The sequence below is a fragment of the Cynocephalus volans genome, chromosome 2 (genome assembly GCF_027409185.1).
Source record: "Cynocephalus volans isolate mCynVol1 chromosome 2, mCynVol1.pri, whole genome shotgun sequence".
Classification (NCBI taxonomy): Eukaryota; Metazoa; Chordata; class Mammalia; order Dermoptera; family Cynocephalidae; genus Cynocephalus; species Cynocephalus volans.
The window spans coordinates 30,745,018-30,772,799 of NC_084461.1; the positions used below are offsets into that span (position 1 = coordinate 30,745,018).

The window sequence follows — 27,782 nt, forward strand, 5'->3', positions numbered from 1 at the left end:
AGCAAGCTTTTCCATTGGTTTAGAGAACGGAGGGCCCGCCTCCCCCCGTTGTCAATTGGCTGTCTACTCGGCCAGCGGGCTAGGGGCGGGGTTTGGGCGCTTTCAGATTGCATCAGCCGTTCCCGTCAGGGCCACGTGGCGCAGGCGCAGTGTTCCCGGGCGCCCCGGCCCATTTCTGACCGGTCTCCGCTTCCCTCCCCTCTAGACCGCCGATTTCGGGTTCTATGTTCTCCTCGCCGTTCGCCGATGTCTGAGGAGAAGACCAGCAGCCCGTCAGGAAAGATGGGAGGCGAGGAGAAGCCGGTGAGCAGGCTTAGCGGGGCCAGAGACTGGCCCGGGGCTCTCCTCGGTGCTGACGCTGCCCGACGTGCCAGATGGGGTGGGAGCGGGAAGCGGCCCGGGCCGCTTCGGGCGAAGAAATCCGGGGAGGGGGGCGTTGGAGCTCCTGGACAAGTCAGAGCTCCCTTTGGGCAGGAATCGTCCTTTCGTAAAGCAGAGTGGGGCCTTGCAGTTCATCTCTGGGTCCGTCTGGGTCATGAATGAGAGAACAGAGATCGTGAGTGAGTGACTTGCTCAGAGCCACACATCTAATTAGCAGCAGAGACAGAATTAGAATCTAGGGCTCGGAACTCCCAGACTTGTACTTTTGGTTCTTCCCCCCTAAAAGGCGGGAAGAATATTGCAGAGCCTCATTTAGTCCTAAAACCCTGTGGAGGTGAAGAGCTCCAATTTAAGGAAGGTAAAACGGAGTCCCCGAGATCTTATCCAGCTTGCCCAAGTGGTTTATAAATGGTGGAGTCCAGATAACCCCAGCAGGCAAACTCCAGAGAAGTTAAAGCCTTACCCCCTGACTGGTGCTGAAGACCAACCTTATCACATTCATTCGTGCTGATCATATCACCTCTAACTTACTCTTTGGTTCATCCATTGCTTAGGAACATCTCCTAGGTCACTTTCACGCTACCAGGTCGAGTATTCTTTTATGATCAACAACAAATGTTTTAAGTATTCATTCTGCCCGGCACTGCGCTGGGCGACGCAGGTAAGATGAATGGGACCCAGTCCCTGACTTTGAGGGCCTCACAGCCTGGTGTGTAAAAGACAGGAAAACAGTCGTAGTGTTCTGTGATCAACCGTGTGGGATTACAGAAGAGGAAGCACCTAACTCTACTTGAGCAGGCTCTCTTGGATAGGTTGAAAGAGTGAATTCACCAGGTAAACCAGGCAGAGCAGGGCTTCCCCAATAAAGGTAGGGAAGGCAGTAAAAAGGCACACTTGGTGACTTCTATCTGTGGGATTGGTCGCAAGGGGTATGCCAGAATCAGAAAGATCTTAGGCAACCAAAGATATTTGATATTTGTGTTCTATACATGAGGGGTTTTAAGCAGAAAAGTGCTATATGTGGGTTGTATTTGTAAAAATCACTCTGACATTGGGGTAGAAGGCACATTGGAAAGAGATGAAGCCTCATGCAGGAGGCTGTTGAAACAGTCCCAGTGAGAAGTGGTGACATCTTCAGCTGAAGGAGCCTCCTCAGGGGATTGAATGAGAAAATGCATATGCACACATTCTATGTAAATTTAAGGTGATGAATAATGGCTGTACAGACTTTCTTCTATCTCTATATTTTTTCACTTAAAATGATACCTTTACTGTTTTGTACCTTGTTTACTTTTTTTGTTTAATAGGATGTAGTCACCAAGTTTTCATGTCTATAAATATTCTGCTATGCCATTTTTTTTTTTTTCTTTTTGGCAGCTGGCTGGCACAAGAATGCTATGCCATTCTTAACTGGATGGCCAACAAATATATGATTTCTCCTCCCTGAATAATAATTACTGATGATTATTAAATAATGGCTGATATTTGTTGAGTGCCGAGTATGGGTCTGGCACTGTATTTACAGATTACATGCACTAACTCATGTAGTCCTCATAATAAACTTATGAACTGGGTTCTCTTATTATCCCCATAATACAGATGAGGAAACAGGCATAGCAACAGTAAGCAACTTGCTCAAACCCACTATTCTATAGCCTGTACTAACCACTGTGCTAACCTGCTTCCCGTCATCTGCTGGGGAATGAGTCAAGGACAGACACTCCATCAAATTATTTGACTTCCAGGACATACCTATCTCAGCTGTCAGTCTCTGGGATCGAATTCACTCAAACTGCACTCTCCAGATGCTTTTCTTTCATCTCCTTAATGTGCCTGAGGAAGGTAATTCAATAGCTTTCCTTCACAGTCCAGTTCTCTATCCCAACTTTTGGGTTGAAATTTTAGATTGCTTATATGTAAATATATAATACATAAACTCATGTAATTTTGTTCTCTTTTAATTGGAAATAGAGAACAGTTGCTCATCATTTTCCCAACTGTCGTAGTAAAGAGGGAATGGGCCTCAGGATTCCAAAGAGACCTGTCCTAATGTCAGGGCTCTACTACTTACTAGCTGTAAGTAATGGTCAGGTTACCCTCTTTGAGCCATTCTCACTTGTAAAATGAAGAGGTATTTAGGTCACAGAAAACTCTGTGTTAATTATCTCCCTCTTTTACACTGCTCCTGTTCATTTGGCAAATATCCATATGACCAAAACCAAAAACATTTTATCAGAAAAATAACTTATTTCATTCTTTTTCCATTTTTAAATCTGCACAGTCAGACCTGCAATTAATTTTTACCCCTCTTCTTACTCAGTATACTTGGCTAGTTATAGCAATTCTACAGTATAACAAAGGCATATTGGGGATCCTGTAACCCTGTTGGTTAGTTCTTTACTTGAATATAATGAACCTTAAAAGTTTATTAAATCCGGACTCCTGGACTAGGGAAAGTTTCAACTCAGCATGAAATTAGGAGTCATATTTTAAAATTTAGTTTATGTTTAAGATTATACAAGTAACATGTTTTATAAAATTTAAAGGGCAATGACTAAAATGTCCATCAACTGATAAATGGATAAATAAACAATCTAATTATTTGGCAATAAAAAGGAATGAAGTACTGATACATGTTGCAATATGATGATCTTGAAATCATTATAAGTGAAAGAAGCCAGTCACAAAAGGCCATATAATGTATAATTTCAATTACATGAAATGCCCTGGATAGGCAAATCCATGGAAACAGAAAGTAGATTAGTGGTTTCCAGGAGCTGAAGAGTAGGGGGAAACAGGGAGTGACTGCTAATGGGTACAGGGTTTCTTTTGGGGGGTGATGAAAATGTTTTAAAATTGTGATAGTTGTATAACTATGAATACACAAAAATACATTGAATTATGTACTTTATATGGATAAATTGTATGGTATATGAATTATATCTCAATAAAAACTGCTAAAAAAAAAAAAAAAGATGACAAACTTAGAAAACTAAATAAAAAAAATCCCTCCTTCACATCCCTGGTACAGGACTTACTACTTTAAAACTTTCTATGATTTCACTTGCTTCTAATTGAAGTCCACATTCCTTATGGTAACTTTTAGTGCTTGCTTCTGTCTGAGCCTTAGTATGCCTTAACTTGCTTTGTGTCCTAAGATAATCCTTATGCCTTGGTTAGCCAGTTAGTCATTTTTTTCTCTCTTTTTTTGTATTAACATGTCTGCCAACAAGCTTATGTGTACACCTAGAATGTATTTTCTCCATTCTCAAAATCCAGCCTATTGAAATCCTCTCCATCCTTCCAAGTCCTTTTAAGCCCTAACACTTACTGTGGTCCTAGCTTAGTTGACATTTAATCATAGTGCTGCTGCTGTGTTCTTTTTTCTTCCAGGAGTTTCTCACACACGTATGCCTTAATTTCCCAGGACAAAGTTCACACATGGTAGGGGCTGGGTCTTATGTTTGCATCTTCCACAGAGTTTAACAAAATACTGCAAGCTTTTGGTAATATTTATGGAATGGACAGATATATATTGCATTCAATATTTTTTTTCCTAGAAATATTGTTACTGAGTAAATTGCATGCTTCTTTTTGGCTATGTATTTAATATATTGTCCAAGTAAACTTGAAGCGAGAGTCACAAGTGTAGTTAAAATAAATGACATTTGAGGAATTGAATATTGTCAGTAACTCCCCTCTACTTTTTTAGGATTTGTCTGTATTATAAGTTGCTAACATATTTTTGTCAGTAGTGAAATTTTCCAGTCTTTCAAAATCAGATTTCCATTGTTTTAAAAGATGCTAAAATAATATCCTCACAGCTTTTCTGGGGGCATCAGGGGAGGGTGTCAAATTAGATTTTAGTATAAAACTTTCATTTCTCTTTTGCTTACTTAGGTTGGTGCCAGTGAAGAGAAGCGAAAGGAAGGAGGCAAGAAGAAGAACAAAGAAGGATCTGGAGATGGAGGTCGAGCAGAGGTAAAAGTTATCATCCTAGAGGACTCTGTTATCAAAGGTTGGCAAGTGGTAGGGAACTGTCTCAGACTTACCCTATGTGTAAGGACTCTAATGGTTTACATGGGGCTGTAAGATGGCATTAGATTGAAAAATCAGGGAGAAGAATTAGGAAAGGATAATCTGAGAGAGGAAAAAAGACTTGCAGTTATTTGTTATTGCAAAAGGAAAATAACTGGAATATGATTGTAAGATGATCTGATTGTAAGATGATCTGATTGTGGGTTTAGATCTGAAGATCAGAGAACAAAAGTTGGAGAGAAGGTACTGTGATAATTACTCAGTTGCCAGATTGGATGCTACCTCTCTGATCATTTCATTAAATGAGATGTTGAGGGACTTGGTGTTTGAGCTCATACTGAATACAGCAAAACTAAATAAAGTCCAGTTCCTTGACCCCCCTTTTCTCACTGTTTTTATCTAGACCTGCCCTTGGGGTTTGGTTTTAAGCCAGGACAAATCCCCTTGAAGCCTTTCAAACCTAGAAGAAATGCATTCAGTTCTCTGGGCTCACATTAAAAGGAAGTGGCAGGGGCTGGCCCATGGCTCACTTGAGAGAGTGTAGTGCTGATATCACCAAGACCACGGGTTTGGATCCCTGTATAGCGATGGCCAGTTAGGTCACATGGGAGAGCATGGTGCTGACAATACCAAGTCAAGGGTTAAGATCCCCTTACCGGTCATCTTTTAAAAAAAAAAAAAAGAGGAACTGGCATATCAAATGCCGGCCCAGAATCGACCTGGTTCCTGAGTGTTTTGCTTTAGAAGGCAGTTAGGCTTGTCTTTCTACTTTATTTTTGAAGTTTAACTGCTGTGACCTATGTGCTTCACTTTTTGCTTTAGTCATTGCATCAGTTTTATTGGAGACTCTTTAGAAAACTTCTAGAAGGAAGAAGCACAATAAACTGGTTTTAAAGAGCCATTTCTATTACTGCTGTAGTTGCTAAATTTATAGTGCTTCCATTTACTTCAGGGTTAGTTTATAGGTGACGGAGTGTAGTGTTGCTTATAACTCTGTGTAACCATTTCTCTTAACGTTTGGTCAGTCTTCTACCCATTATACCCCTCTGTAATTGTGAGGGAAATTTTTGATTGTGAATTTTTAAATTTGCAAATAAATAGAAAAAAGCATATGTTCTCTGTTTTATATTTTCAATACAGTTGTACGTGCTGTTCTGTCACAGCTTGAGAATTAGTCTGGAAATAGAAAACAAAAAGTACGATTAGAAGATTTTTCTGAATAGAGAATTTTAAGTGTGACATGATTATGTATGTTTAAATGATCAGTCTGGAAAAAAAGAGTGTTCAGTGAAATGTCCAAGACCTTGTCTCCTCTTCTTTGCCCCCATCGTTTTATCTACCTGTCTTGTTCCCCTCTAAGGGCAATGTGTAGGTCTTATCTCTGCATTCCCAGAGCCTGGCACAGAGAATATCTGCTCAATGAGTGTTGAATAAATTAAGCTTGACACTAAGTTCACCACTTGAGAAGTGCCAAGCAGATATGGAGATAAATTGCAGTAAGGTACAGAGGGTCATGTTGGTAGTAAGGACTGTACTGATGCCCCACAATGGGTAGGACCAGGTAATTTGCTTCATTCAGGCTGAAGGGTTCAGAATATGGTTGTAAAATGACAGGCTCAGAGCTTTTAGTTAATTCATTGGTTCTTCACCATTGAGGGTTATGGACCCCTGTGATAATTTGATGAAAAGCTCCCAAAGAGCAACTAAATTACTAAAGAAAGGGAAAGATTGCTGTAGGAGAGAATTACAATGATATTAATTAGTGATTTCCATTTCAAAAGATGTGATTGAAATGAGAAGGAAATTTTGTATAAAGGGAAAAAAATAAAGGTACTACTTCACATAGGAAACGTATTGTTCTAAGAAACTGTGTTTGAACAGGTAGAAAATATAAACAGATATATCCTTAATGTTGTGGCCATCCTTTTTTTTTTGCTATGATATTTAGGGAAATGTTGTTAACCTCTGAGGTTAACATAATGGATAACCATGACCACCAGAAACCATAGTACCCAAGCTAGGCAGACAGTGAGTCTATATAGGATGGTTGATTTTTATTTTCTATTATCTCAAGTTAATTTCTCAAGGGTTAGATATTAGTTTATACTTCTTTCAGATTGTGTTATGTTGATAAATAATATGTAGAATTTTTGGTAGCATTATCAATAGCAAAATAATAGTAATTGTCAATTCAGCATGTTGACAGCCCAAGTGTTTATTATGTTATTTATACTTGCCTAATTTTTAAAAAAAATTCATAAAAATTATAAGAAGAGGGAATTTCTTTCTTTTTTTTTTTTTACCATCATTTAAGACCAGATTGAGGTAGTGCCTGGTGATTTTGGCAGTACATCTATTAAAACAAATCAATAATCCTGGGTTTCTGTACTGTCTATTTTTATTATCTCTTTCCCTTTTCTAAAAAGGAAAACAAATATTTACTGACTATTCCGTCATTTGTTGTCTTGCAGTTGAATCCTTGGCCTGAGTATATTAACACACGTCTTGAGATGTATAATAAACTGAAAGCAGAACATGATTCCATTCTGGCAGAAAAGGCAGAAAAAGATAGCAAGCCAATTAAAGTTACTTTGCCTGATGGTAAACAGGTTGATGCGGAATCCTGGAAAACGACACCGTATCAAGTTGCTTGTGGAATTAGGTATAAACTGCACCCATGTTGACATATAATTTGTAACATAACTAAACTTTCTGTTATTATCTTGCCAAGTTTTATCCTCATAATATCTTTATGTTACTGTTTAATGTTTTTATGTGTTTAATTTACCTTATTTGAGATTTTTAAAAATCAAAGTGATGTACAGCTTTGTGGCAAAATTTAAAGTTAATATCTGAAAGAGTCCACTTTCATCGTATAAAGCGCTTTATATTATTAATCTTTCTACTTTGATCATAAATGTCACAAAACAGTGTTTCAAAACTGTTTTGACTTAAATGTCTCAGTGGTGAAGTTAAAAATGAAGCTAGATAATTTCACATGAGAAAGTTAAGAAACTAACATAGGACATGTGAAAAAATACTATTTTTATAAATACAACAAAGGATCATACCTAGTCTGAAAACTTTTATTGGATTGGGAAGAAGTTATTTCAAGTAACTGAGAATTAGATGCATAATTTGTAATAGAGTAAAAACTTTCTTAATCTGATATGACTGGGATCAGTAGTCGGTCAGTTTATCACAAAATGATAGTACTGAGAAAGCGTAAATTGATATATGTATCTTAAACCAGGTGCTGGGTGAACTATGGTCATAGCCTGTTTTTGTACAGCTTGAAGGCTAAGAATGGTTCTTATATTTTTAAGTGGTTGAAAAAAAATAGAACAGCTAAGAAGAATATGAAGCAGAGACCATGTGTGGCTCGAAAAGTTTACAATATTTATGTTGCCCTTTACAGGAAAAGTTTGCCAACCTCTGTCTTAAACGTTTTAACTTAAAGCAAATATATTTTTATTTACTAATTTTATATATATGTAGTGCAAATTTTGGGGGGAATAGAACAGGCTAATTAGAGTTCTTACATGACCTTAACACACTTGAGAATCAGTCTGAGTGCAGAATCCTTCCAGATTTTTATTGTAGTTGTTTCATCCACACCTAACTTAGCAACTTTTTTTTTCACGACTTGCCTTTTTCAAGCCTTCCCAAACATTTAACTTGGTTTTTATAGAAACCATAATTCCCTCATCGTACTATGTATTTATTTATATTATATTTATACATTTTAAAATGTATTTATAACAATTATGTATTGAGTTGAACCACATAAAATCACCATATGAATTGTCAAAAATGGTTGATTATCAATTTAATATTGTTGAACCTAAGATATAAAATAACAAGCACCTGAACAGGTTTGGGAACCAACACAGCTGATTCTTGGTAAGCCCAGTATTCAACTGGTGGTAGTAGAAGCAGTTAGGCATATGAGGCATGAGCTGTCACTGTGCCATGGACATTGGTTAGTACTTTTTACAGAGTGAGTAGAGTGTTTCAGTTCATTTGACAAGTGATTTTACCTGCAAGTACTTCTACCTTACTCCAAAGGAAGTAAGAAAGTTATGATATGGAGCAGGTGTCCATGTCAGCTGAGAGAACTGGATAGACCTTTAAATATCAGTTCAACCTTTCATTTTAGAGATCATTTTGAAGGTCAAGTTGATTAAGAGATTCCTCCATTGTGACACAATGATATTGTAGCTGCGTCATTAAAATTCAGACTCGGGCCAGCCTGTGGCTCACTTGGGAGAGTGTGGTGCTGATAACACCAAGGCCACGGGTTCGGATCCCATATAGGGATGGCCAGTTGCTCACTTTGGAGAGCGTGGTGCTGACAACACCAAGTCAAGGGTCAAGATCCCCTTACAGGTCATCTTTAAAAAAAAAAAAAAAAAAAAATCCAGGCTCTTATTAGTCCAGAAACTTTTCCCTCTACATTCTACAATGTTGTCCTCTAATTACATTGTAATTTATCAAGTGACCAGTTGGAAAATATTTCAGTAAGAACTGCAATATTCTAAGTTGAATTATATAAAACACTGATGTACTTTAGCTCTAAAGTTAAGTCACTGATCTGCAGTAAGGGTACTTTATGACATTTTTACAAAAGTCCACAACAGCTTTTTCTTGTTCTGTTAAAAATTATAGCACGAATAATGGGCTGTTTAGAGATTCAGATGATTAGTAGTGAATATAAAAAGAAGAAAAAAGGAAGGCATGCTCCATTTACTTCAAAAGGTTTTTCTTTGATGTTTTGTTTTGTTATACATCTTAAAGTATAGATTATTTTCTCCCTTCTTTGAAAAATTGAAATGACCCAGTATGGTCCATGTGTAAACTACATTTTCAAAGCAACTCTATTGTTAGCATCTCAGGACCCCGTTTTGCACCCTAAGATAAAAGTCATTTTCTTCCTAAAGAATACAGAGAATATTAGTCACCTATTGATCAGTTCTCTAATTTTCTGAAAATGGCTCTATACCCATAAGGTGAAATACATTTCTTTCTGCCATATCCATGTTGTTTGGTGAAATGTCTATATTTTATTCATTTTATTGGTTCCATCTGATCTCAAGAGGAAAGAAAACATTGAATATAATCTATGGGAAGGTCAGTGGGAACACTGAAAATGAAATAGGAATTTATGTTTTACCTTCTATTTTTTCTTCTCTCCTGATCATTATGTGGGAGAGTTTGTATAAATTTGGTTGTAATCCCTTAAACAGCAAGGAGAGAACCACCAACACAGCAAGGCTCGCTAGCTTAAAGCCTTCTGGTGGTAGCTTTATTTGAGATGAACAGTGTAAAAGGTGTATGCTTTTCACACATAATGCAGGGTGTTGCCTGACTTCATTGAGTTGTCCAGGCTATTCTAGACTGTCATTTCTCTAGCTATGTATTCAGATCTATAATCTGGCTCACCTTGCTCAACACTGTTCTAGCCACACAGCTTCCTGAACCTTTCTTCACTTGTATCTCTGCTTGCATCCATGCCCATTCTCTTATCTGGAATGCCATCTCCTTTCCTTTTGTTCTTGCCCAAACTTTTTCCTTTAGCCCCTTATTGCTTTATCCTTAAAGCCTTTCCAGATTACTCCGATTTATGCTGCTTTCCCCTCCTCATAACTCCTGTGGCTTTTACACTTGGTGTGCTCTGACATTTCATATCTTGATGATAGTTTATGTTTTATACTGTGTACTAGGTGTCTAAATGACATTTTTATCCATATTATAAAAACAATTTTATTAAATAGTCCTTTATTTTACCTCTATATTTGTTAAAAATACTGTCATCTTAGGCATTTGCAGAGTTTATTCTGAGGTTAGCATTGCCTCTCAAGGAAGGGATCTGGTGCACATTTTAAGCAGGAGGAGGAGCAGATAAGTTATTTAGTATCCCTCTTTTCTTTCTTTGGAGTCTAAATAGCTTGGCTTTATAGAAGACTTATTTGGAGTAATTAAAAGATTAATCAAACCACTGGAAATTGTGTTTGCTTATTTATCAGAGTTGCCATGTCTGCTTAAATAAGAAACACTAAGTGTCAAATAATAGTGTTCTGAATTCTCAGGATCTTCAAGTTATATTGTTGAGTACACTTTCTGGAGTCTGTTGCTTTTCCCATTTTATTTCAGAAAGATATAGATACATCCATATATAATATATAGATAGTATTAATGTATAATAAATATGGTGTTCATTTTCATGTTCTCAAATTAAGTGCTGTGCTATAAGAGATTTTTTTTTGGTTCTTGCGTTTTTATATATATGTGCATATTTTTTTAAGTCAAGGTCTGGCTGACAACACTGTTATTGCTAAAGTCAATAAAGTTGTTTGGGACCTAGACCGCCCTTTGGAGGAAGATTGTACCTTGGAACTTCTCAAGTTTGAGGATGAGGAAGCTCAAGCAGTAAGTTTTTATTCAGTATTCATTGAATTTGAGGATGAAAATTCACATTTGCAGTCTTTTCCAACTCATTACTGTTACCACTGGGTGTCGAAAGTTTATTGATGTCTCATTGTCAAACCTGAAGTCTCCATTTTGTCTTTGATTTAGGGGACATAATAAAAGTGCTTGCCTTAGAAAATTAAGAGGTGAAGTTAAATAAATTTATTTTCACTACTAGGTACAGTCATGTGTCTCTAGTGACAAGGACATGGTCTGAGAAATGCATCATTAGGCAGTTTTGTCATTGTGCAAACACAGAGTGTACTTATACAAACCTAGATGTAGGCTATATGGTAAAGACTATTGCTCTATCCACTATTGTATTTGTGGTCTGTCCTTGACCAAAACATTGTTATGTGGTGCATGACTGTACATCAATGGGGAAAATGTTCTGGGAATTTTATTAAAAATTGATTAAGCAAGTAAAAATAGTTTTCTACACTGTCCGTCAACATTTTAGCAAGATGAATGCATTTAACAAATGAATTTGAACATTACTTAAAATTACTTGCCTTATTGGACAATTTAGTTCCATATTTTTTCTTATCTTAAAATGCAAATCTGCTGGACAGCACTATAAAAATCAATCTACATTTGATTGGCAAGGTTTTCTCCTTATTTCCCCATGATTGTTTACCATGAAGGGGGAAATAAGGTATTTTGTTTCAGTGGTGATAGCTTATTTATATATATGGATTAGTGGTTTTCAAATGTATTCTGGAGTCCATAAGTTGTTTATAAAAATTTTTTAATATCACTTTGATATCTTAGTAATAAATTTGGAAAACATTGCTTTGGGTATATATTGACTCATCCAAATGACTGCCTGAAAACAAAGTACTGCCATTTGATTTCAATGTTCGTATGTTTGTCCTTGTGTTTTATCTTTGTGTTGTGAAGTCAAGCTGTACTATCTTAGTTGTTTTGGGCCAATAAGGTAAAAACAGATGTAATTGCTAAGTGATATTCCATAACCAAGAAAAGGCCAGATTACAGTATCTGGGACCTGGGGCTATGGGCACATTGTCTCAAAAGAACCTGGACCACTGCAGTCAGTAAGACTGAATGGTGATTATTTTCAAGGAACAAAATTCATTTCATTTAATTAATGATGCTAAATTGAATTTAATCAGTCTGAAAACAAACCAGGTGATTTCTAAGGTATAAGTACAATTTAGTAATTAGAAGCCTTTTAAATTACATTATGGATGGAATCATAGATTTTTAAGTTTAGATTTTTATGTATTGGGTTCATTTATAATAAATTTTATCTGTCTCTTTCAAGCAACCATATTAATTCGTAACTTGTATGTCAGGACTCAAACCATCCCATTTTTCTTCAAATGTTCAGGTGTATTGGCACTCAAGTGCTCACATAATGGGTGAAGCCATGGAAAGAATTTACGGTGGATGTTTATGTTATGGTCCACCAATAGAAAATGGATTCTATTATGACATGTACCTTGAAGAAGGGTAAGTTATACAATAGATAAAGAAAGATGAAATCTGTTTTAAAGTTGATTTTTTTTTTGGTGGCTGGAAAGTACAGGGATCCGAACCTGTGACCTTAGTGTCATATGACTGCATTCTGACCAACTGAGCTAACTAGTCAGCCTTGAAAAATAAAATCTGAATGATTGTGGGTCCATAAGTTATTTTTAAAGAGTTCTCAATGAAGTAGGAATGATATAAAGCTCATTGCTTCATAGTCACCAAATATTCCCATTATCAAAACTTGAAGCGTTGCAGTTTACCTGAAGTAACAGAGACTGATGAGATCTCTGTTCTAGATCAATGGAGGTAGAGCCCTAAGGTATGTTGGGAAAGAGAATGAAACTGTCCTTCCCTCTCCTTTAGACCTAGGTATAGAATTAGGGGAAGGGAGTCACTGGTGGGAAAGGTCTCTATGATGACCAAGGTATAAGCCACTGAAAACATAAAATATAAAAATTATTTATGTAAAAGGTTTAGTTTAAAATTCTAATGTATGATGCAAGGTTTATAGTAAAACCCTTGAAGTATTCCAAAACAACATTTCCCTAAGCCACCATGTGATTAGAATGGAACAGAAAGAGATTATGTTTTCTTTTTCTTCAGGGGTGTGTCCAGCAATGATTTCTCTTCTTTGGAGGCTTTATGTAAGAAAATCATTAAAGAAAAGCAAGCTTTTGAAAGATTGGAAGTTAAGAAAGAAACTCTACTAGCAATGTTTAAGGTAAATTGAACCGTAATGTATTGCCTCCATTTTTATATCATTCATTAATTGAAGTTGTACCACTGGGGTTTAGTGTACTAAGTTGAAGCCTATTTTGTTTTTTAGGAAAATTTAACAATGTTTTGAAAACATGAAATATTGGCATATTTATATTCATACAATGTTCTTACAAGATGTACTTTGAATTTTATTTTAGCTGTAGTGTTTAGAGGTAAAAATTAAAGGACAATGAGTGAAGGAAAACAAACTATTCAGTTTCTCCTGCTTTGCTCTGACAATGCGCTTCTGACATGAGATGTATGCCACACACCAAGTGAGCAGCAGACACTTCTGTTGGGTGTCCTCCAATTCAGTTCAATTTTGATACCATCTACCTGGAGATAGCATCAGATCTCACAAGTGAAGGGCCCAGTCCCCAAGACTACCCCCACTTCAGATGTCAGTTGCAAGTTCAGGCCTTGGAAACTTCTGATTGAGTGGCTATAAATTGAGGTTTCCATGACCCCCTCTATGGGTTCATTTAATTTGCTGAGCAGCTCGCAGAACTCAGGGGAATACATACTTACATTTACCAGTTCATTATGAAGGATATTACAAAGGATGCAGATGAAGAGATGCTTCGGGCAATGTATGGGAGAAGGGCACGCAGTTTCCATGCCCTCCCCAAGTGTACCCACACTTTAGGAACCTCCACATGTTCAGCTATCAGGAAGCTCTCTACACCTCGGCCTTTAGAAGTTTCTTATACAGGGCCGGCCCGTGGCTCACTCGGGGGAGTGTGGTGCTGATAACACCAAGGCCACGGGTTCGGATCCCATATAGAGATGGCCAGTTAGCTCACTGGGTGAGCTTGGTGCTGACAACACCAAGTCAAGGGTTAAGATCCTCTTACCGGTCCTCTTTTTAAAAAAAAAAAAAAAAAAAAAGAAGTTTCTTATACAGAAGCTCCATTACATAGGCATGATTGATTAAGTCTTTGGCCATTGGTAATCAACTTAATTTGCAGACGCTCTCCCCTCCGTGGAGGTTGGGGGTGAGAGTGCCTTGGTCTTTCCTGTGACCAGCCTCCATCCTGAAGCTACATAGTTGCTGCCACCCATCAGTCAGCTCATTAGCATGTAAAGAGGCAGCACTCTGGAGATTCTAAGGATTTTAGGAGTTGTCTGCCAGGAAAGGAACAAGGATGAAGACCAAATATACATTTCACAGTATCACAGAGAGGTTTTTAAAAAATCATTTTTTCTGTTTTCAGTACAACAAGTTCAAATGTCGAATATTGAATGAAAAAGTGAATACTCCTACTACTACAGTCTATAGGTGAGAATATCATGTCATTAAATGCATCTGGTGTGTATGTCATTTGCATGTCTTTGTTAAAATTTCTTTCATTTTGTCTTTAGGTGTGGCCCCTTGATAGATCTCTGCCGGGGTCCTCATGTCAGACACACTGGCAAAATTAAGACTTTAAAAATACACAAAGTAAGCAATGTTAACTTTTAAAACTCTCTGTGTAAACATATTTGTCTAGTATAGATAAGTGTTTAAACTTTCATTGGTTTCTTTTTTCTTGCATATGTAGGGATGATTTTTTTCTTTTGCTATCTACTAACTGGGTGCTATATATCATCAGGGATAGAGTTTTGGGGATTCACAAACTCATGCAGTTAGGGGCCATCATGGCTCTGAAAGTTTTGAGACTCACTGTAGGAGTATATGCTTTTGCCTTTTGTATGTTCAAATTAACAATTACCCAAGTTGTTCTTTTTAAATAAAATTAATCTTACCAGTTTTATCCTAATAAATATTTTATGGTGATTATTAGAGTGTGTACTTTAAATCATGAAAACAATTTAATAACTTAATAGAATAATTGACTCATTTCAAGATTTTTTTTCTCGGCTTATTTCCATATGCTTGATTATTTTGTGAGAGGTGCCTCTGCAGTCAGAGTGATGTTTGTGGAATTATGGTTTAAGTGAGTATGGGGAGTAGGCATTTTTGAGGGAAGAAAACAGCCAACTTTGTGCTGCCAAATGAGTCCAATTACTATAGCTGGGCCTCAAAGCAATTGGGGGACATTTACTAAATGTGTACTTTTTATGCCTTTTTTCTTGTCAAAAAAACTAATATGAATTTGACTCATAAGATGACTTTGTGAACTAACATCTAACTCTTAAAATAAGTGAGATATTTACATATTTGAATGTTGTTTTATGGTTAATCCTTGTTTTCAGAATTCCTCCACATACTGGGAAGGCAAAGCAGATATGGAGACTCTCCAGAGAATTTATGGCATTTCATTCCCAGATCCTAAAATGTTAAAAGAGTGGGAGAAGTTCCAAGAGGAAGCTAAAAACCGAGATCATAGGAAAATTGGGAGGGTATGTTAAAGAACTATGATGTGTCTAGACTGAGTTATTTTCATTTTTATTTGAAGACATGCTGTAGTTTTCAAGTAATTTTGATACTGGTCCTGTGTAAGCTGTAAATATGTACTGATTGTCCACATTATCTTTCTGGAGTGTGTTCAGTACCACACAAAAATGCATTTTAACTCCTACTTTTACTGAGAACAAATGCTGATGATCTACAGCTTTCTGTAAAAGAAGTGCAGCAGCATTTCATAGAGCTGGGAAAACTAGACTTTGGAAACTAACTAGTTTCACTGACTCATTTTAAAGATGTGGAAATTGAGTCCCAGAAAGATTAGTCTACTTGTTCAAGGTAAGACAGTAAGTCACCGATGGATTCTATGATGTTATTTCCTCTACCCATTATCTGTCTACTCCTGAATGTCTTCTAAACTGGCAGTTAGGTTTGATAAAAACATTCCTCCCTAAAATAGAGTTCCCTCTGTGCCAGAGGTCCTCGGTTGTTAGGTTATGAAGCTTGAGCTGGAGGCAGCATCCGCTGCTGTGCTCCCCTGACTGCCTGCCATAAATTCCAGCAGTAAGGAAGCCAACAGCCATTGGTGGGCCCTTCCCTGAGGGCTTGGGTATTTGGTGAAGATGGTGGTGGGCAAGGACGTAGGAGAGTGTGTTTCTTTCAGTAATGACCCAGTATCAGCCAACTTCATCTCCATCGTCTATTTCATTTTCAGTGTCTTTTTCCCAGTCTCCTTTATGCCCAGCCTATTAAAAAAAGAAAGAAAATGAAAAATCATCCCAATCTTAGAGCTTTGAGGAATTAAAAACCATGAGAGCTCCTGCTGTGGATAGTAGAAGAGAACCAATAGACCCTTGCTCTGTGCCACTGTTGGGTAAACTTGACTGGATTGAAGAATGTAACAGGCAGGGAACATACTTGTGTTAAGTTGTAAATCAACTGCAATACTATACTATTAAATCATATACCAGAAACATTTATGTGGTTTCTTTGATTCAGGGTTGGCACTAATTGAAATATAGGACTAATTGAAATATTCTGAACTCAAGAAGAGTGAATATTATATTGATGTTATATACATATATAAATATTCTTTTGCTTTTTTTTTTTTTTTTCCCACAGGATCAAGAATTATATTTCTTTCACGAACTCAGTCCTGGAAGTTGCTTTTTCCTGCCGAAGGGAGCCTACATTTATAATACACTTATTGAATTCATTAGGGTAAATAATATTCTTTATTTTCTTCTAAAGATTCAGGATATAAGATAATTTTATTAAATGAAGTCTGCCAAAGGAATGATAATCTGTATTTGAGAAGAAATATGTAAAACAGAAAATAAAAATGGAAGTCTGAGGTCTTGTAAATTATTTAAAAATTCTTCCTTCCTAATGCATGATTTTGTCCATCTGCCATGGGTATATACACAGAGAGAAGCTGATGAGCTTGAAGTGGGACCTGTATCCTTTTACATAGCAACAGTGTGCTCTTTGACCATTCATTTGTATTTCCCTTGAAAAAACAAGTTAGTCTTTACATTACTTTTTTTTTTCTTTTTAAATTATGAAATGTTTCAAGCATGAGCTTATAGAGAATAGTATAACTGATATCTTGTGTACTTGCCACCCAAGTTTAATAAATGTTTACATTGGGCTATATCTGCTTCAGATTTTTTGTAAAAAATGCACATATAGTTTTTTTTAAAAATCCCCTCTATGGGACCCTTTCTGATCATTTTCCCTCCTGAAGAAAGTACTGTTTTGAAGTTGGCAGGGACCCTTTTTGTTTATATTATTTACATGTAACCCATATATACATACCTTTAAACTGTTTATGTGTTTGTGTGTTTTTCAAATTTACGTATGTGAAGAGTCATTGTATATCAGTCTGCATTGTGATTATTTTTTTAGATACATACAAATCCAGCTTGTTTATTTTTACTTGTTACATGTTATTCCATTATATAACTATTGCAGCATCTCATTCCTTTATTGATGGATACTGATGTAAATTTTAATTTTCCCTTATTTCAAACCTGCTGTAGTAGAATCATTTTTATAAGCCACCTTTATGCAAGTGTTTCCTTTTCAGTATATACCTACAAGTGGGATTTATAGGTTATATCGTAATATATATCTTGAACTTCACTAGAAAGTATGAAATTGCTCTTTAAATTTTTACTTCCACGATAAGTGTGAGCATTGATTTGCCTACATGTATTCTATTTGTTTTCTAATAGAGTGAATATAGGAAGAGAGGATTCCAGGAGGTAGTCACCCCAAACATCTACAACAGCCGGCTGTGGATGACCTCAGGCCACTGGCAGCACTATAGCGAGAACATGTTTTCCTTTGAGGTGGAGAAAGAGCTCTTTGCTCTTAAGCCTATGAACTGCCCAGGACACTGGTATTCAGCAGCCTTGAGTTTCTGTTGAACATTTTCATGTGCTACAATTAGTCCTAGTTTGCTTTCCCTCCTTCAAAAGAATTTTGGTTAAGAACAAATTATGTAATCAGAAGAGTATTTAAATGCAATGTTGTCATATTATAATATCTTCCATGCCTGATTAGATCCCCAGATCTATAGGCTTATGGGAATATAGTTTTTTATTCTCTCTTAGCTATAGTTGGTTGTTTTATAATTTACTTGCTGTTTTATTCATACAAGTGTTATTGGTATATGAAGCCCAGAATTTGAGAAATGTTGTTTGTATGGACAACTAGAATCTAAGTGACCTTTTGATAGCCTTTTATGTAATTAAGTATATTATTAGAGAAGCAGTTTTGTCTTGTAAAATTAAATATCGCTGGATTTACTTTTCTTTTTCCTTCAGCCTTATGTTTGATCATCGGCCAAGGTCCTGGCGAGAGTTGCCTCTGCGGATAGCTGACTTTGGGGTACTTCATAGGAATGAGCTGTCAGGAGCACTCACAGGATTAACCCGGGTACGAAGATTCCAGCAAGATGATGCTCACATATTCTGTGCCATGGAGCAGGTATGAAACACTGGAATAAAATACTTCGAAAGAAGTGTCAAGAAAGTAAAAGAAAATAACTTGTTTCCTTTTTTCAATTTAAAGATAGAGGATGAAATAAAAGGTTGCTTGGATTTTCTACGTACAGTATATAGCGTATTTGGATTTTCTTTTAAATTGAACCTTTCTACTCGCCCAGAAAAATTCCTTGGAGATATTGAAGTATGGAATCAAGCTGAGAAAGTAAGTGGTGTTTTTCAGCATGCTTGAGTACATTTGATGGAAATTGGCTTGTTTCGCGATGTAAGAAAGCCAAGCCTCTTTTAATGGATAAAAGCAAAAGAAAATTGGAAATAGTTCTTAGGTTTGACTAAGCTGTACCAGACAGCCCCCCCCCCGCCAAAAAACCCCCCAAAAACTGGTTGAATGTTTTAATGTTTTTTCAGTTATCAAGCTGTAAACTTTAAAAGGGGTTTGAGGGAGAATATGTTTAAGCGGGCAAAATTATAAAGCAGAAAATAGTGATTCATGAAAGTAATTACGGTATTTTTAGTCTTAAATGAGGCTGGAAGAAGGGAAATTGCATGTGAACAAAAATAAAAGTAATTCTGCAAAGGCGGGCCAGTTAGCTTAGTTGGTTAGAGCACTGTGTTATAACACTAACATCAATGGTTCAGATCCCTGTACTGGCCAGTCACCAAAAAAAAAAAAAAAAAATAATAATAATAATTTTCCTTTATCCCTAGCAACTTGAAAACAGTCTGAATGAATTTGGTGAAAAATGGGAGTTAAATCCTGGAGATGGAGCTTTCTATGGTCCAAAGGTCAGTACCAAAGTATATTTGGGTAATGTGATTTTCATTCGTGGGTAAAGAAGAAGTTACTTTAAAATAAGTTGATAGAGTGCAGTGCTGCTAAAACCAAAGTCAAGGATTCAGATCCCTGTAACAGCCAGCTGCCTAAATAAACAAAAAAATAAGTTGAAAAAGAGGAGGACCAGCCCTCAGCCCTGACCCAACTATTGAGCTCAGCTTTACTATTGACAGAATCTTATGATAACCCAGTCTTTGTTTCTTAGATTGACATACAAATTAAAGATGCAATTGGTCGGTACCACCAGTGTGCAACAATCCAGCTGGATTTTCAGTTGCCCATCAGATTTAATCTTACTTTTGTAAGGTGAGTTTCTAGTGTCTGCTGTGAATATGCTTCTCCAGAGATATGTAAGGGAAAACATATATAATAAGACAAAACAAATTATTTTTCTTTATAGCCATGATGGTGATGATAAGAAAAGGCCAGTGATTGTTCATCGAGCCATCTTGGGGTCAGTGGAAAGAATGATCGCTATCCTCACCGAAAACTATGGAGGCAAATGGTAATTTTTGTTATTGTTTTCTTTCATTTTTTGTCTTATTGATATAGAAGAAATTTCAACTTTCCGATTTAGTTGTGAGATGGAAAGGGAGAATGATATCGATTGATGACTTGTAACTGCTGACAAGTGTTCTCTAAAAAGTAAGGAATTACAATCTAAACCCAAATTTGTTAGCATTAAGAATACTTGTTATTAGAAATTATTTTTATTTCAGAACTCGATTTGTTTGAATGTTATGTAATACTTTCTAATTAAGAATTGTTATTCAGCAAGTAGCATATTTGTTGTTTTGATTGCTTTTCAAGTAACTTAACTTTGTTTTAGATTTATATGGCTTTGGTTGCCCGAGTTAAATGAGTATGCTTTTGGCTTACCTTGTTCAGCCTTGCTGATCATAATCAAGTATTTTGATGTCTTTTGGAAGACAAGCATTTTGTTTTTGTTTTTTCGTTTGTTTGTTTTTGGGTGGCTGGCCAGTACGAGGATCCGAACCCCTGACCGTGGTGGTATAAGGCTGCACTCTAACTAACTGAGCTAACCGACCAGCCCCCCAAGCATTTTTTAATTGAAAAAAATTAAACAGATGCCAGACTGATGAACATTTTGTGACTTGTTTCTATAAGGTTTTGTTTTTGTTGGCAAGATATGAGCATGTGACTTCCATTTTATTTTTTAAGCAGTTTTGTCTGAGTCCACATGCAGTTGAAAGCAGCACAGGGTTATAAAACACCCAGTTGTAGAATCAGCCGTATTAATTATACTGATGTAAAACTTTTGTAAAATTTTATAAATCAGTTTAATGTTATCATTTCAGTTTTATTTGAATTTGGTTAGTTCAGACATTAAGGGGAATTTTCCATACTTGTCAATGAAATAAGATAATTTCTTTTCGGTTACATTTTACAAAACCAAATAAAACATGAGAAATATTCTCTACATGGCATCCAGAGAATTAGGGGAATTCTCAGCTAATTGCTCTGCCAAACCTATGGCTGGTGAGAAAAAGCTCACAATTAGGGTAGAATTTAATGTCTACTCTAGCCTTTTGCCTGATGTCATAACACAACTGAAAATAGAGGAGTGATGGAGAGAAACATTGGCCTCATGTTTGCAGCATCGGGAGGGTTTGACACCAGAAATGCTCCAAGGGGAGAGTTGCAGATGGGGTTATTTTAAGCAGTGAAAACTCTCATTTTTACCAAGAGCCATCATCCTCAGTTATTATCAATTACAATTTTCTATGTCTCTCATGAAGAATAGGTAATAAAATAATCTTGAACTGTTCATCACTGTGTGCAGTTATTTGACAGTTTGTTAACTACTCTCACAGCCAATACATGGTTGTTTTTATGTTTTGTATTACGTGTGAGGCCTGGTCCCTATCCTCAGTTTCCTTTGCTATCTGCTTAGCAAGACAAATCTTAGTTCCAAATTTTTCTTATTTAGTGTTAGTTCTTCCTCTGAGTCTCCTCCCCTTAATCTTTATTGGATAGTTAAAAAAGAACAAGAAAAAAGCCAAGTTTTAAAAGTAGCCCTTACATGTTTCAGGGAAAGATACTGAAGGGAGAATAGACTACTGAATGTGCTGTTCTTGTTTAGTGAATGTGCCCAAATCCACATTAAATATTTTTATTTTCTTCTAAAGGCCCTTCTGGCTGTCTCCTCGCCAGGTAATGGTAGTTCCAGTGGGACCAACATGTGATGAATATGCCCAAAAGGTAATCCTTACATATGACTCTTCTTTAATATCTGTTGTTAAGCTTTTCAAATCTCATAAGCTGTATATTCTTGGTAAATTAAGCTGCTTGTGGTATAGAGATGTTATTCTTTTTAATCTGTGATAAGCCTGAATAGATTATATTACCTCTTTAATGTTTTTCTGTGTAGTTCCATGATCAGATGACATGTTCAGATTGTGTTTGTGTATATACTTGCATATTTTAGTGTTTAGTATTTTTAAAAAGTCAGATGGCAAATATTGAGTACCTCAGTATGATATGTAAATTAAAATGCAGAATACAGTTTAAACTGCTCTTTGAAAATTACTAAAAGAGTAATTTTACTTCATTTTTAATGCAAATTTTAGTTGTTTGAAACTTTTTTTCAGGTTAGTGACATGGCAGACATTAAAGTCTTGTCCCTCCTGGCAAAAAACTAACTTACTAACAAATATACAAATAGCCATTTATATTTCACACCATAAAGGCTGAACACACTTGGTTAGAGCATGGTGCTGATAACTCCAAGGTCAAGGGTCAAGTCTACTACACATCTAGGCTATATGGTAGAGCTTATTGCTCTGACCACTGTTGTATATATATGGTCCATCGTTAACTGAAATGTTTTTATGCAGCAAATGACTGTTTTTTCCTATTCATACATCCCTGTGATAAAGTTTAATTTATAAGTTAGGCATAGTAAAAGATTAACAGCCATAACTAATAATAAAATAGAACCATTATAATAATATACTATAATAAAAGTTATGTGAATGTGGTCTCTTTCTCAAAATATCTTATTGTATGTAATATTTTCAGACTGCAGATAAGGAGTCTACTGTATAGGTAAAGGTCACTTAATGTTGTTTCAAAAATATATTCCTCATGGACATAGACATTTGGCATACATAGATAGCCCTAAACTGGCATTTCAAAAATTAGTGGTTTATAAGTCATTTGGAATATTTTTCCATAGAAAGTTGAAAGAAATAATTGGGTACCTAGGTCACTTCAAGAAAGTTAATTTTACTGGTGGTTCTTAAGTAGAGGACTGATAGTTACTGTTTCACCTTCAGCTGTACTTAAGATACATCCATGGAAAAGTTAATTCTGCATTCTGATCAGGACTTCCAGAAACTCTTGCCCTTCTCCTTAGTGGTCTGGGTGGAATTGTGGTGGTGTTTCTGCTTAGTAACTTCTGCATCTGCAAAAAGAGTATACCAGTCACTGTCCATGGCTTTGAGTGAGAGCCAAGGGTACTGCCTCCATGGCAAAGGTGAGGAAGGAACACTGGCTTCCAACTTTCCTTGCCCCTCCTTTAGGTTAGTGGCCACTGTAAGGAGACTTTTTTTTGAACCAGGTGTGGGGTGATTTGAATGTAAAGTACCAAACTCTCAGAGCAGGTTGTTTAGGAATAGCAATATATTTTTTCATGTTCATTCACTATTAATTTGTTCTAATCTAAATTACTTTTTTATTTTAAACCTAGTTAGGTGAAGCAGTGTGCTAAATTTCCTTTAGACTATTAAATCTTTATTATTCCATTTTAAAGTTAAGGGAATCCGATAAAAGACAACTTTCTGATGCTTGGAAATTAATATTTATTCAATTGAAAATCGTTTCTTTGAAGTGTGGATCACATGTTTTTCATTTCTGCAGCCTGAGAATGCATTTCTGCATTTGAAATTAAAATGATTTATTTAGATCTTTTTGTTATGTTAATGGTAATTGGCTATCAAGTGGACGGAAAATTTAACCATCTATTTAATTTAAAATTAATAAAATTTAGTCTATTGTATTGCTTTTTTGGAAAGGAAAGATTCTGAAAGCGTTGTTTACTCAAAATACATAGACCTAAAGCAGTAAAGTGGAAATGGCAATTTTGAGGGGAAAAAAGGCCATGAATAATAATATCTAACAGTTTTGTCCACTTTAAATTTCTGGAAGTTTATTTCAGGAAATCCTGGTTTAATCTTTGGTTCTAACCTCCTCATCTGCCTCTTTCAATTAATAAGCTTTATTTTAATCAAAAAGGAAATCAGTCTCCAGAAAGAAAAAAATACTTTTTAATACTTCTCAAACCTGATATTTTGTTTTATTTAAGTTATTCTTGTAGAGTTCAATATAGTTAGGTCATTGTATACACAGTTAATTAGTGTTAAGAAATATTTTATTTTATTTTTTATTTTTAAAGATGACCAGTAAGGGGATCTTAACTCTTGACTTGGTGTTGTCAGCACCACGCTCTCCCAAGTGAGCCAGAGTCCAGCCCTAAGAGAAATTTTATATGGCAGTTTATATTTTGTTCTCTGGGAACAGAAAAGAAGCTGTTGGGATGATTTTAGCCTATTGTTTGTGCTGTCTATGTTTTATTTTAAAAAATACTGCACACATAAATGGCAGCAATGGGTGGATTCCTGTTACTAACTTGCTGCCTATTTGTGGGATCAGAAGTGTATTCTCTATTAGACTGGAAAATCCATCACTGAATGTTATATAAAGGCTGAGAAACTATTTCCTGGCAACTATTTCAGACACTTGAGATATGTTTGCAAAGGGATGTTTTTCCCCTTTTGTAATGTATGTTTTAAGAGAGCTGATTAAACTTAGTTGATTGCTTGAATTTCTGATTTTTAAGGATTTTCTAAAACAGTTGTCTCTCAAGAACAAAATATGTTGTTTTGATTTTTTAAAATGTAGACCCAAGTCACATATCAGTAATATGTACTTCAATATATCTGTTAGCATTCCTTTTTTACTACTAGTATGGTTATCCAAATCCTGTGTTAAATAAAATCATTTAAAGCTGATGACACCAAGGTTAGCCACCTCCCCAAATAAATAAATAAATAAACAAAATCATTTAAGATCAAAATATAATTCTCATTTTAGATTTAACGAATTCTGTAACTGTTTAAATAGGTACAACAACAATTCCATGATGCTAGATTCATGGCAGACATTGATCTGGATCCAGGCTGTACATTGAATAAGAAGATCAGAAATGCACAGTTATCACAATATAACTTCATCCTGGGTAAGAAAGGAAACTTACCAAAGAGAATTTGCCAAACCTTGGGAAAATCTGCTGAAATCTTGAGCTTTGGGATTATGTGGATTGTGGTCAAGAGTCTATTTAGTTCCTTCCAGTCCTGATTCTTAAACTATTAAATTTCTTCAATTGATATAACAAAGGAAATTTTTGGTCTAAAAAGAAAATCTTTAAGGGTTTGCCTAAAAATTTTCTCACCTTCACCTCATTTTTTTTTTATACAGTAAGTTCTTATTAAGTTGGCTAGGTTAAGGGATTTAATAAACATAGTAGTTTTAGGTATCCAAAGAAGTATTTTTTTTAAATGAATAGATTTTTTTAAAAAATTTAATTTAATTTAATTTAATTTAATTTAATTTAATTTTTATTTATTTTTTTAAAATTTTATTTTGTCGATATACATTTTGGCTGATTATTGCTCCCCATCACCAAAACCTCCCTCCCTTCTCCCTCTCCCCCTCCCCTCCAACAATGTCCTTTCTGTTTGCTTGTCGTATCAACTTCAAGTAATTGTGGTTGTTATATCTTCTTCCCCCCCCCCCGTTTGTGTGTGTGTGTGTGTGTGTATGTGTGTGTGTGAATTTATATATTAATTTTTAGCTCCCTCCAATAAGTGAGAACATGTGGTATTTCTCTTTCTGTGCCTGACTTGTTTCACTTAATATAATTCTCTCAAGGTCCATCCATGTTGTTGCAAATGGCAGTATTTCATTCGTTTTTATAGCTGAGTAGTATTCCATTGTGTAGATGTACCACATTTTCCGTATCCACTCATCTGATGATGGACATTTGGGCTGGTTCCAACTCTTGGCTATTGTAAAGAGTGCTGCGATGAACATTGGGGAACAGGTATACCTTCGACTTGATGATTTCCATTCCTCTGGGTATATTCCCAACAGTGGGTCGTATGGTAGATCTATCTGCAATTGTTTGAGGAACCTCCATACCATTTTCCATAGAGGCTGCACCATTTTGCAGTCCCACCAACAATGTATGAGAGTTCCTTTTTCTCCGCAACCTCGCCAGCATTTATCAATCAGAGTCTTTTGGATTTTAGCCATCCTAACTGGGGCGAGATGGTATCTCAGGTGGTTTTGATTTGCATTTCCAGGATGCTGAGTGATGTTGAGCATTTTTTCATATGTCTGTTGGCCATTTGTATATCTTCCTTAGAGAAATGCCTACTTAGCTCTTTTGCCCATTTTTTAATTGGGTTGCTTGTTTTCTTCTTGTAAAGTTGTTTGAATTCCTTATATATTCTGGATATTAATCCTTTGTCAGATGTATATTTTGCAAATATTTTCTCCCACTCTGTCGGTTGTCTTTTAACTCTGTTAATTGTTTCTTTTGCTGTGCAGAAGCTTTTTAGTTTGATATAATCCCATTTGTTTATTTTTCCTTTGGTTGCCCGTGCTTTTGGGGTCGTATTCATGAAGTCTGTGTCCAGTCCTATTTCCTGAAGTGTTTCTCCTATGTTTTCTTTAAGAAGTTTTATTGTTTCAGGGTGTATATTTAAATCCTTAATCCATTTTGAGTTGATTTTAGTATACGGTGAGAGGTATGGATCTAGTTTCATTCTCCTGCATATGGATATCCAGTTATCCCAGCACCATTTGCTGAAGAGGCAGTCCCTTCCCCAGTGAATAGGCTTGGTGCCTTTGTCAAAGATCAGATGGCAGTAAGTGTGTGGGTTGATTTCTGGATTCTCTATTCTATTCCATTGGTCAGTGTGTCTGTTTTTATGCCAGTACCATACTGTTTTGGTTATTATAGCTTTGTAGTATAGCTTAAAGTCAGGTAGTGTTATGCCTCCAGCTTTATTTTTTTTGCTCAGCATTGCTTTGGCTATGCGTGGTCTTTTATTGTTCCATATAAATGTCTGGAGAGTTTTTTCCATTTCTGAGAAAAATGTCTTTGGGATTTTGATGGGGATTGCATTGAATTTGTATATCACTTTGGGTAGTATGGACATTTTCACTATGTTGATTCTTCCAATCCAAGAGCATGGGATATCTTTACATCTTCTTGTGTCCTCTCTAATTTCTCTCAGCAGTGGTTTGTAGTTCTCATTATAGAGATTTTTCACCTCCTTGGTTAACTCAATTCCTAAGTATTTTATTTTTTTGGTGGCTATTGTAAATGGGCAGGCTTTCTTGATTTCTCCTTCTGCATGTTCACTATTGGAGAAAAGAAATGCTACTGATTTTTGTGTGTTGATTTTGTATCCTGCTACTGTGCTGAAATCATTTATCAATTCCAACAGTTTTTTTGTAGAGGTTTTGGGCTGTTCAATATATAGGATCATGTCATCTGCAAACAGGGACAGTTTGACTTCATCTTTTCCAATCTGGATGCCCTTTATTTCCTTCTCTTCTCTGATTGCTCTGGCTAGTACTTCCAACACTATGTTGAATAGGAGTGGTGAGAGTGGGCATCCTTGTAAATGAATAGATTATTAAATCAGTTGCCCAACTATATACATAATCATTTGTGCATTTTAATGTATCAGAAGGTTCAAGGTAGCTTTTGGGTACTAGAACAATTTCTGTTCAAATGTTCAAATCGAACGCTTCCATATCTTTAAGTTAAGTCTAACAAAGTGTTGTGTCTTTTGTTTTAGTTGTTGGTGAAAAAGAAAAAGCCAGTGGCACTGTTAATGTCCGTACAAGAGACAATAAGGTCCATGGAGAACGTACTATTTCTGAAAGCATCGAGCGGCTGCAGCAGCTCAAACAGTGCCGCAGCAAACAGGCCGAAGAAGAATTTTAATGATGGACTCGGCACAAGTTGGCTCAGTGGAAAAGGCTGAGCAGTATTTCTATAACATTACCTTTGTACTCTGGAAAACATTAAATTACTCTGAATGTGGAGTAGTTTGGCAAATTACTCTGAATGTGGAGTAGTTTGGCAGAGTCTGCTTAGGTGACTGCAGGATCAACCTTTTTTGACCTCGGCAGGTTTTAGGTAATGTGTATTTGAAGGAGTTAATTAAAGAGACCCATTAAAATGGTTTTATTCACTAAATATCTGAGCACTGGAAATAAAATATGAGGAATGCTTTAGGGTAATATGGGAGGGCTTTTTTGTAAATTTAATGTGGTTGAAAAATAAAAATTTCCAGATTTCATTAAGGAAAACTAAAATCGGATTATGGTATAAAAATAAAAACGTTGA

At 36.0% G+C, this 27,782-nt stretch overlaps 1 protein-coding gene across 1 annotated transcript; it reads left to right on the forward strand.

Moving 5' to 3' along the window:
* Positions 1 to 146: 146 nt before the first annotated feature.
* TARS1 (threonyl-tRNA synthetase 1) lies at positions 147 to 27,782 on the forward strand. Its single transcript, XM_063085467.1, has 19 exons — positions 147 to 303; positions 4,282 to 4,362; positions 6,891 to 7,081; positions 10,725 to 10,848; positions 12,239 to 12,360; positions 12,985 to 13,102; positions 14,355 to 14,419; positions 14,503 to 14,581; positions 15,337 to 15,483; positions 16,610 to 16,708; positions 17,725 to 17,891; positions 18,319 to 18,481; positions 18,566 to 18,703; positions 19,207 to 19,284; positions 19,539 to 19,639; positions 19,734 to 19,838; positions 21,484 to 21,556; positions 24,479 to 24,593; positions 27,229 to 27,782. The coding sequence occupies exons 1-19, from the start codon at positions 247 to 249 to the stop codon at positions 27,375 to 27,377; spliced, it is 2,172 nt and encodes a 723-aa protein (XP_062941537.1). The 5' UTR covers positions 147 to 246; the 3' UTR covers positions 27,378 to 27,782.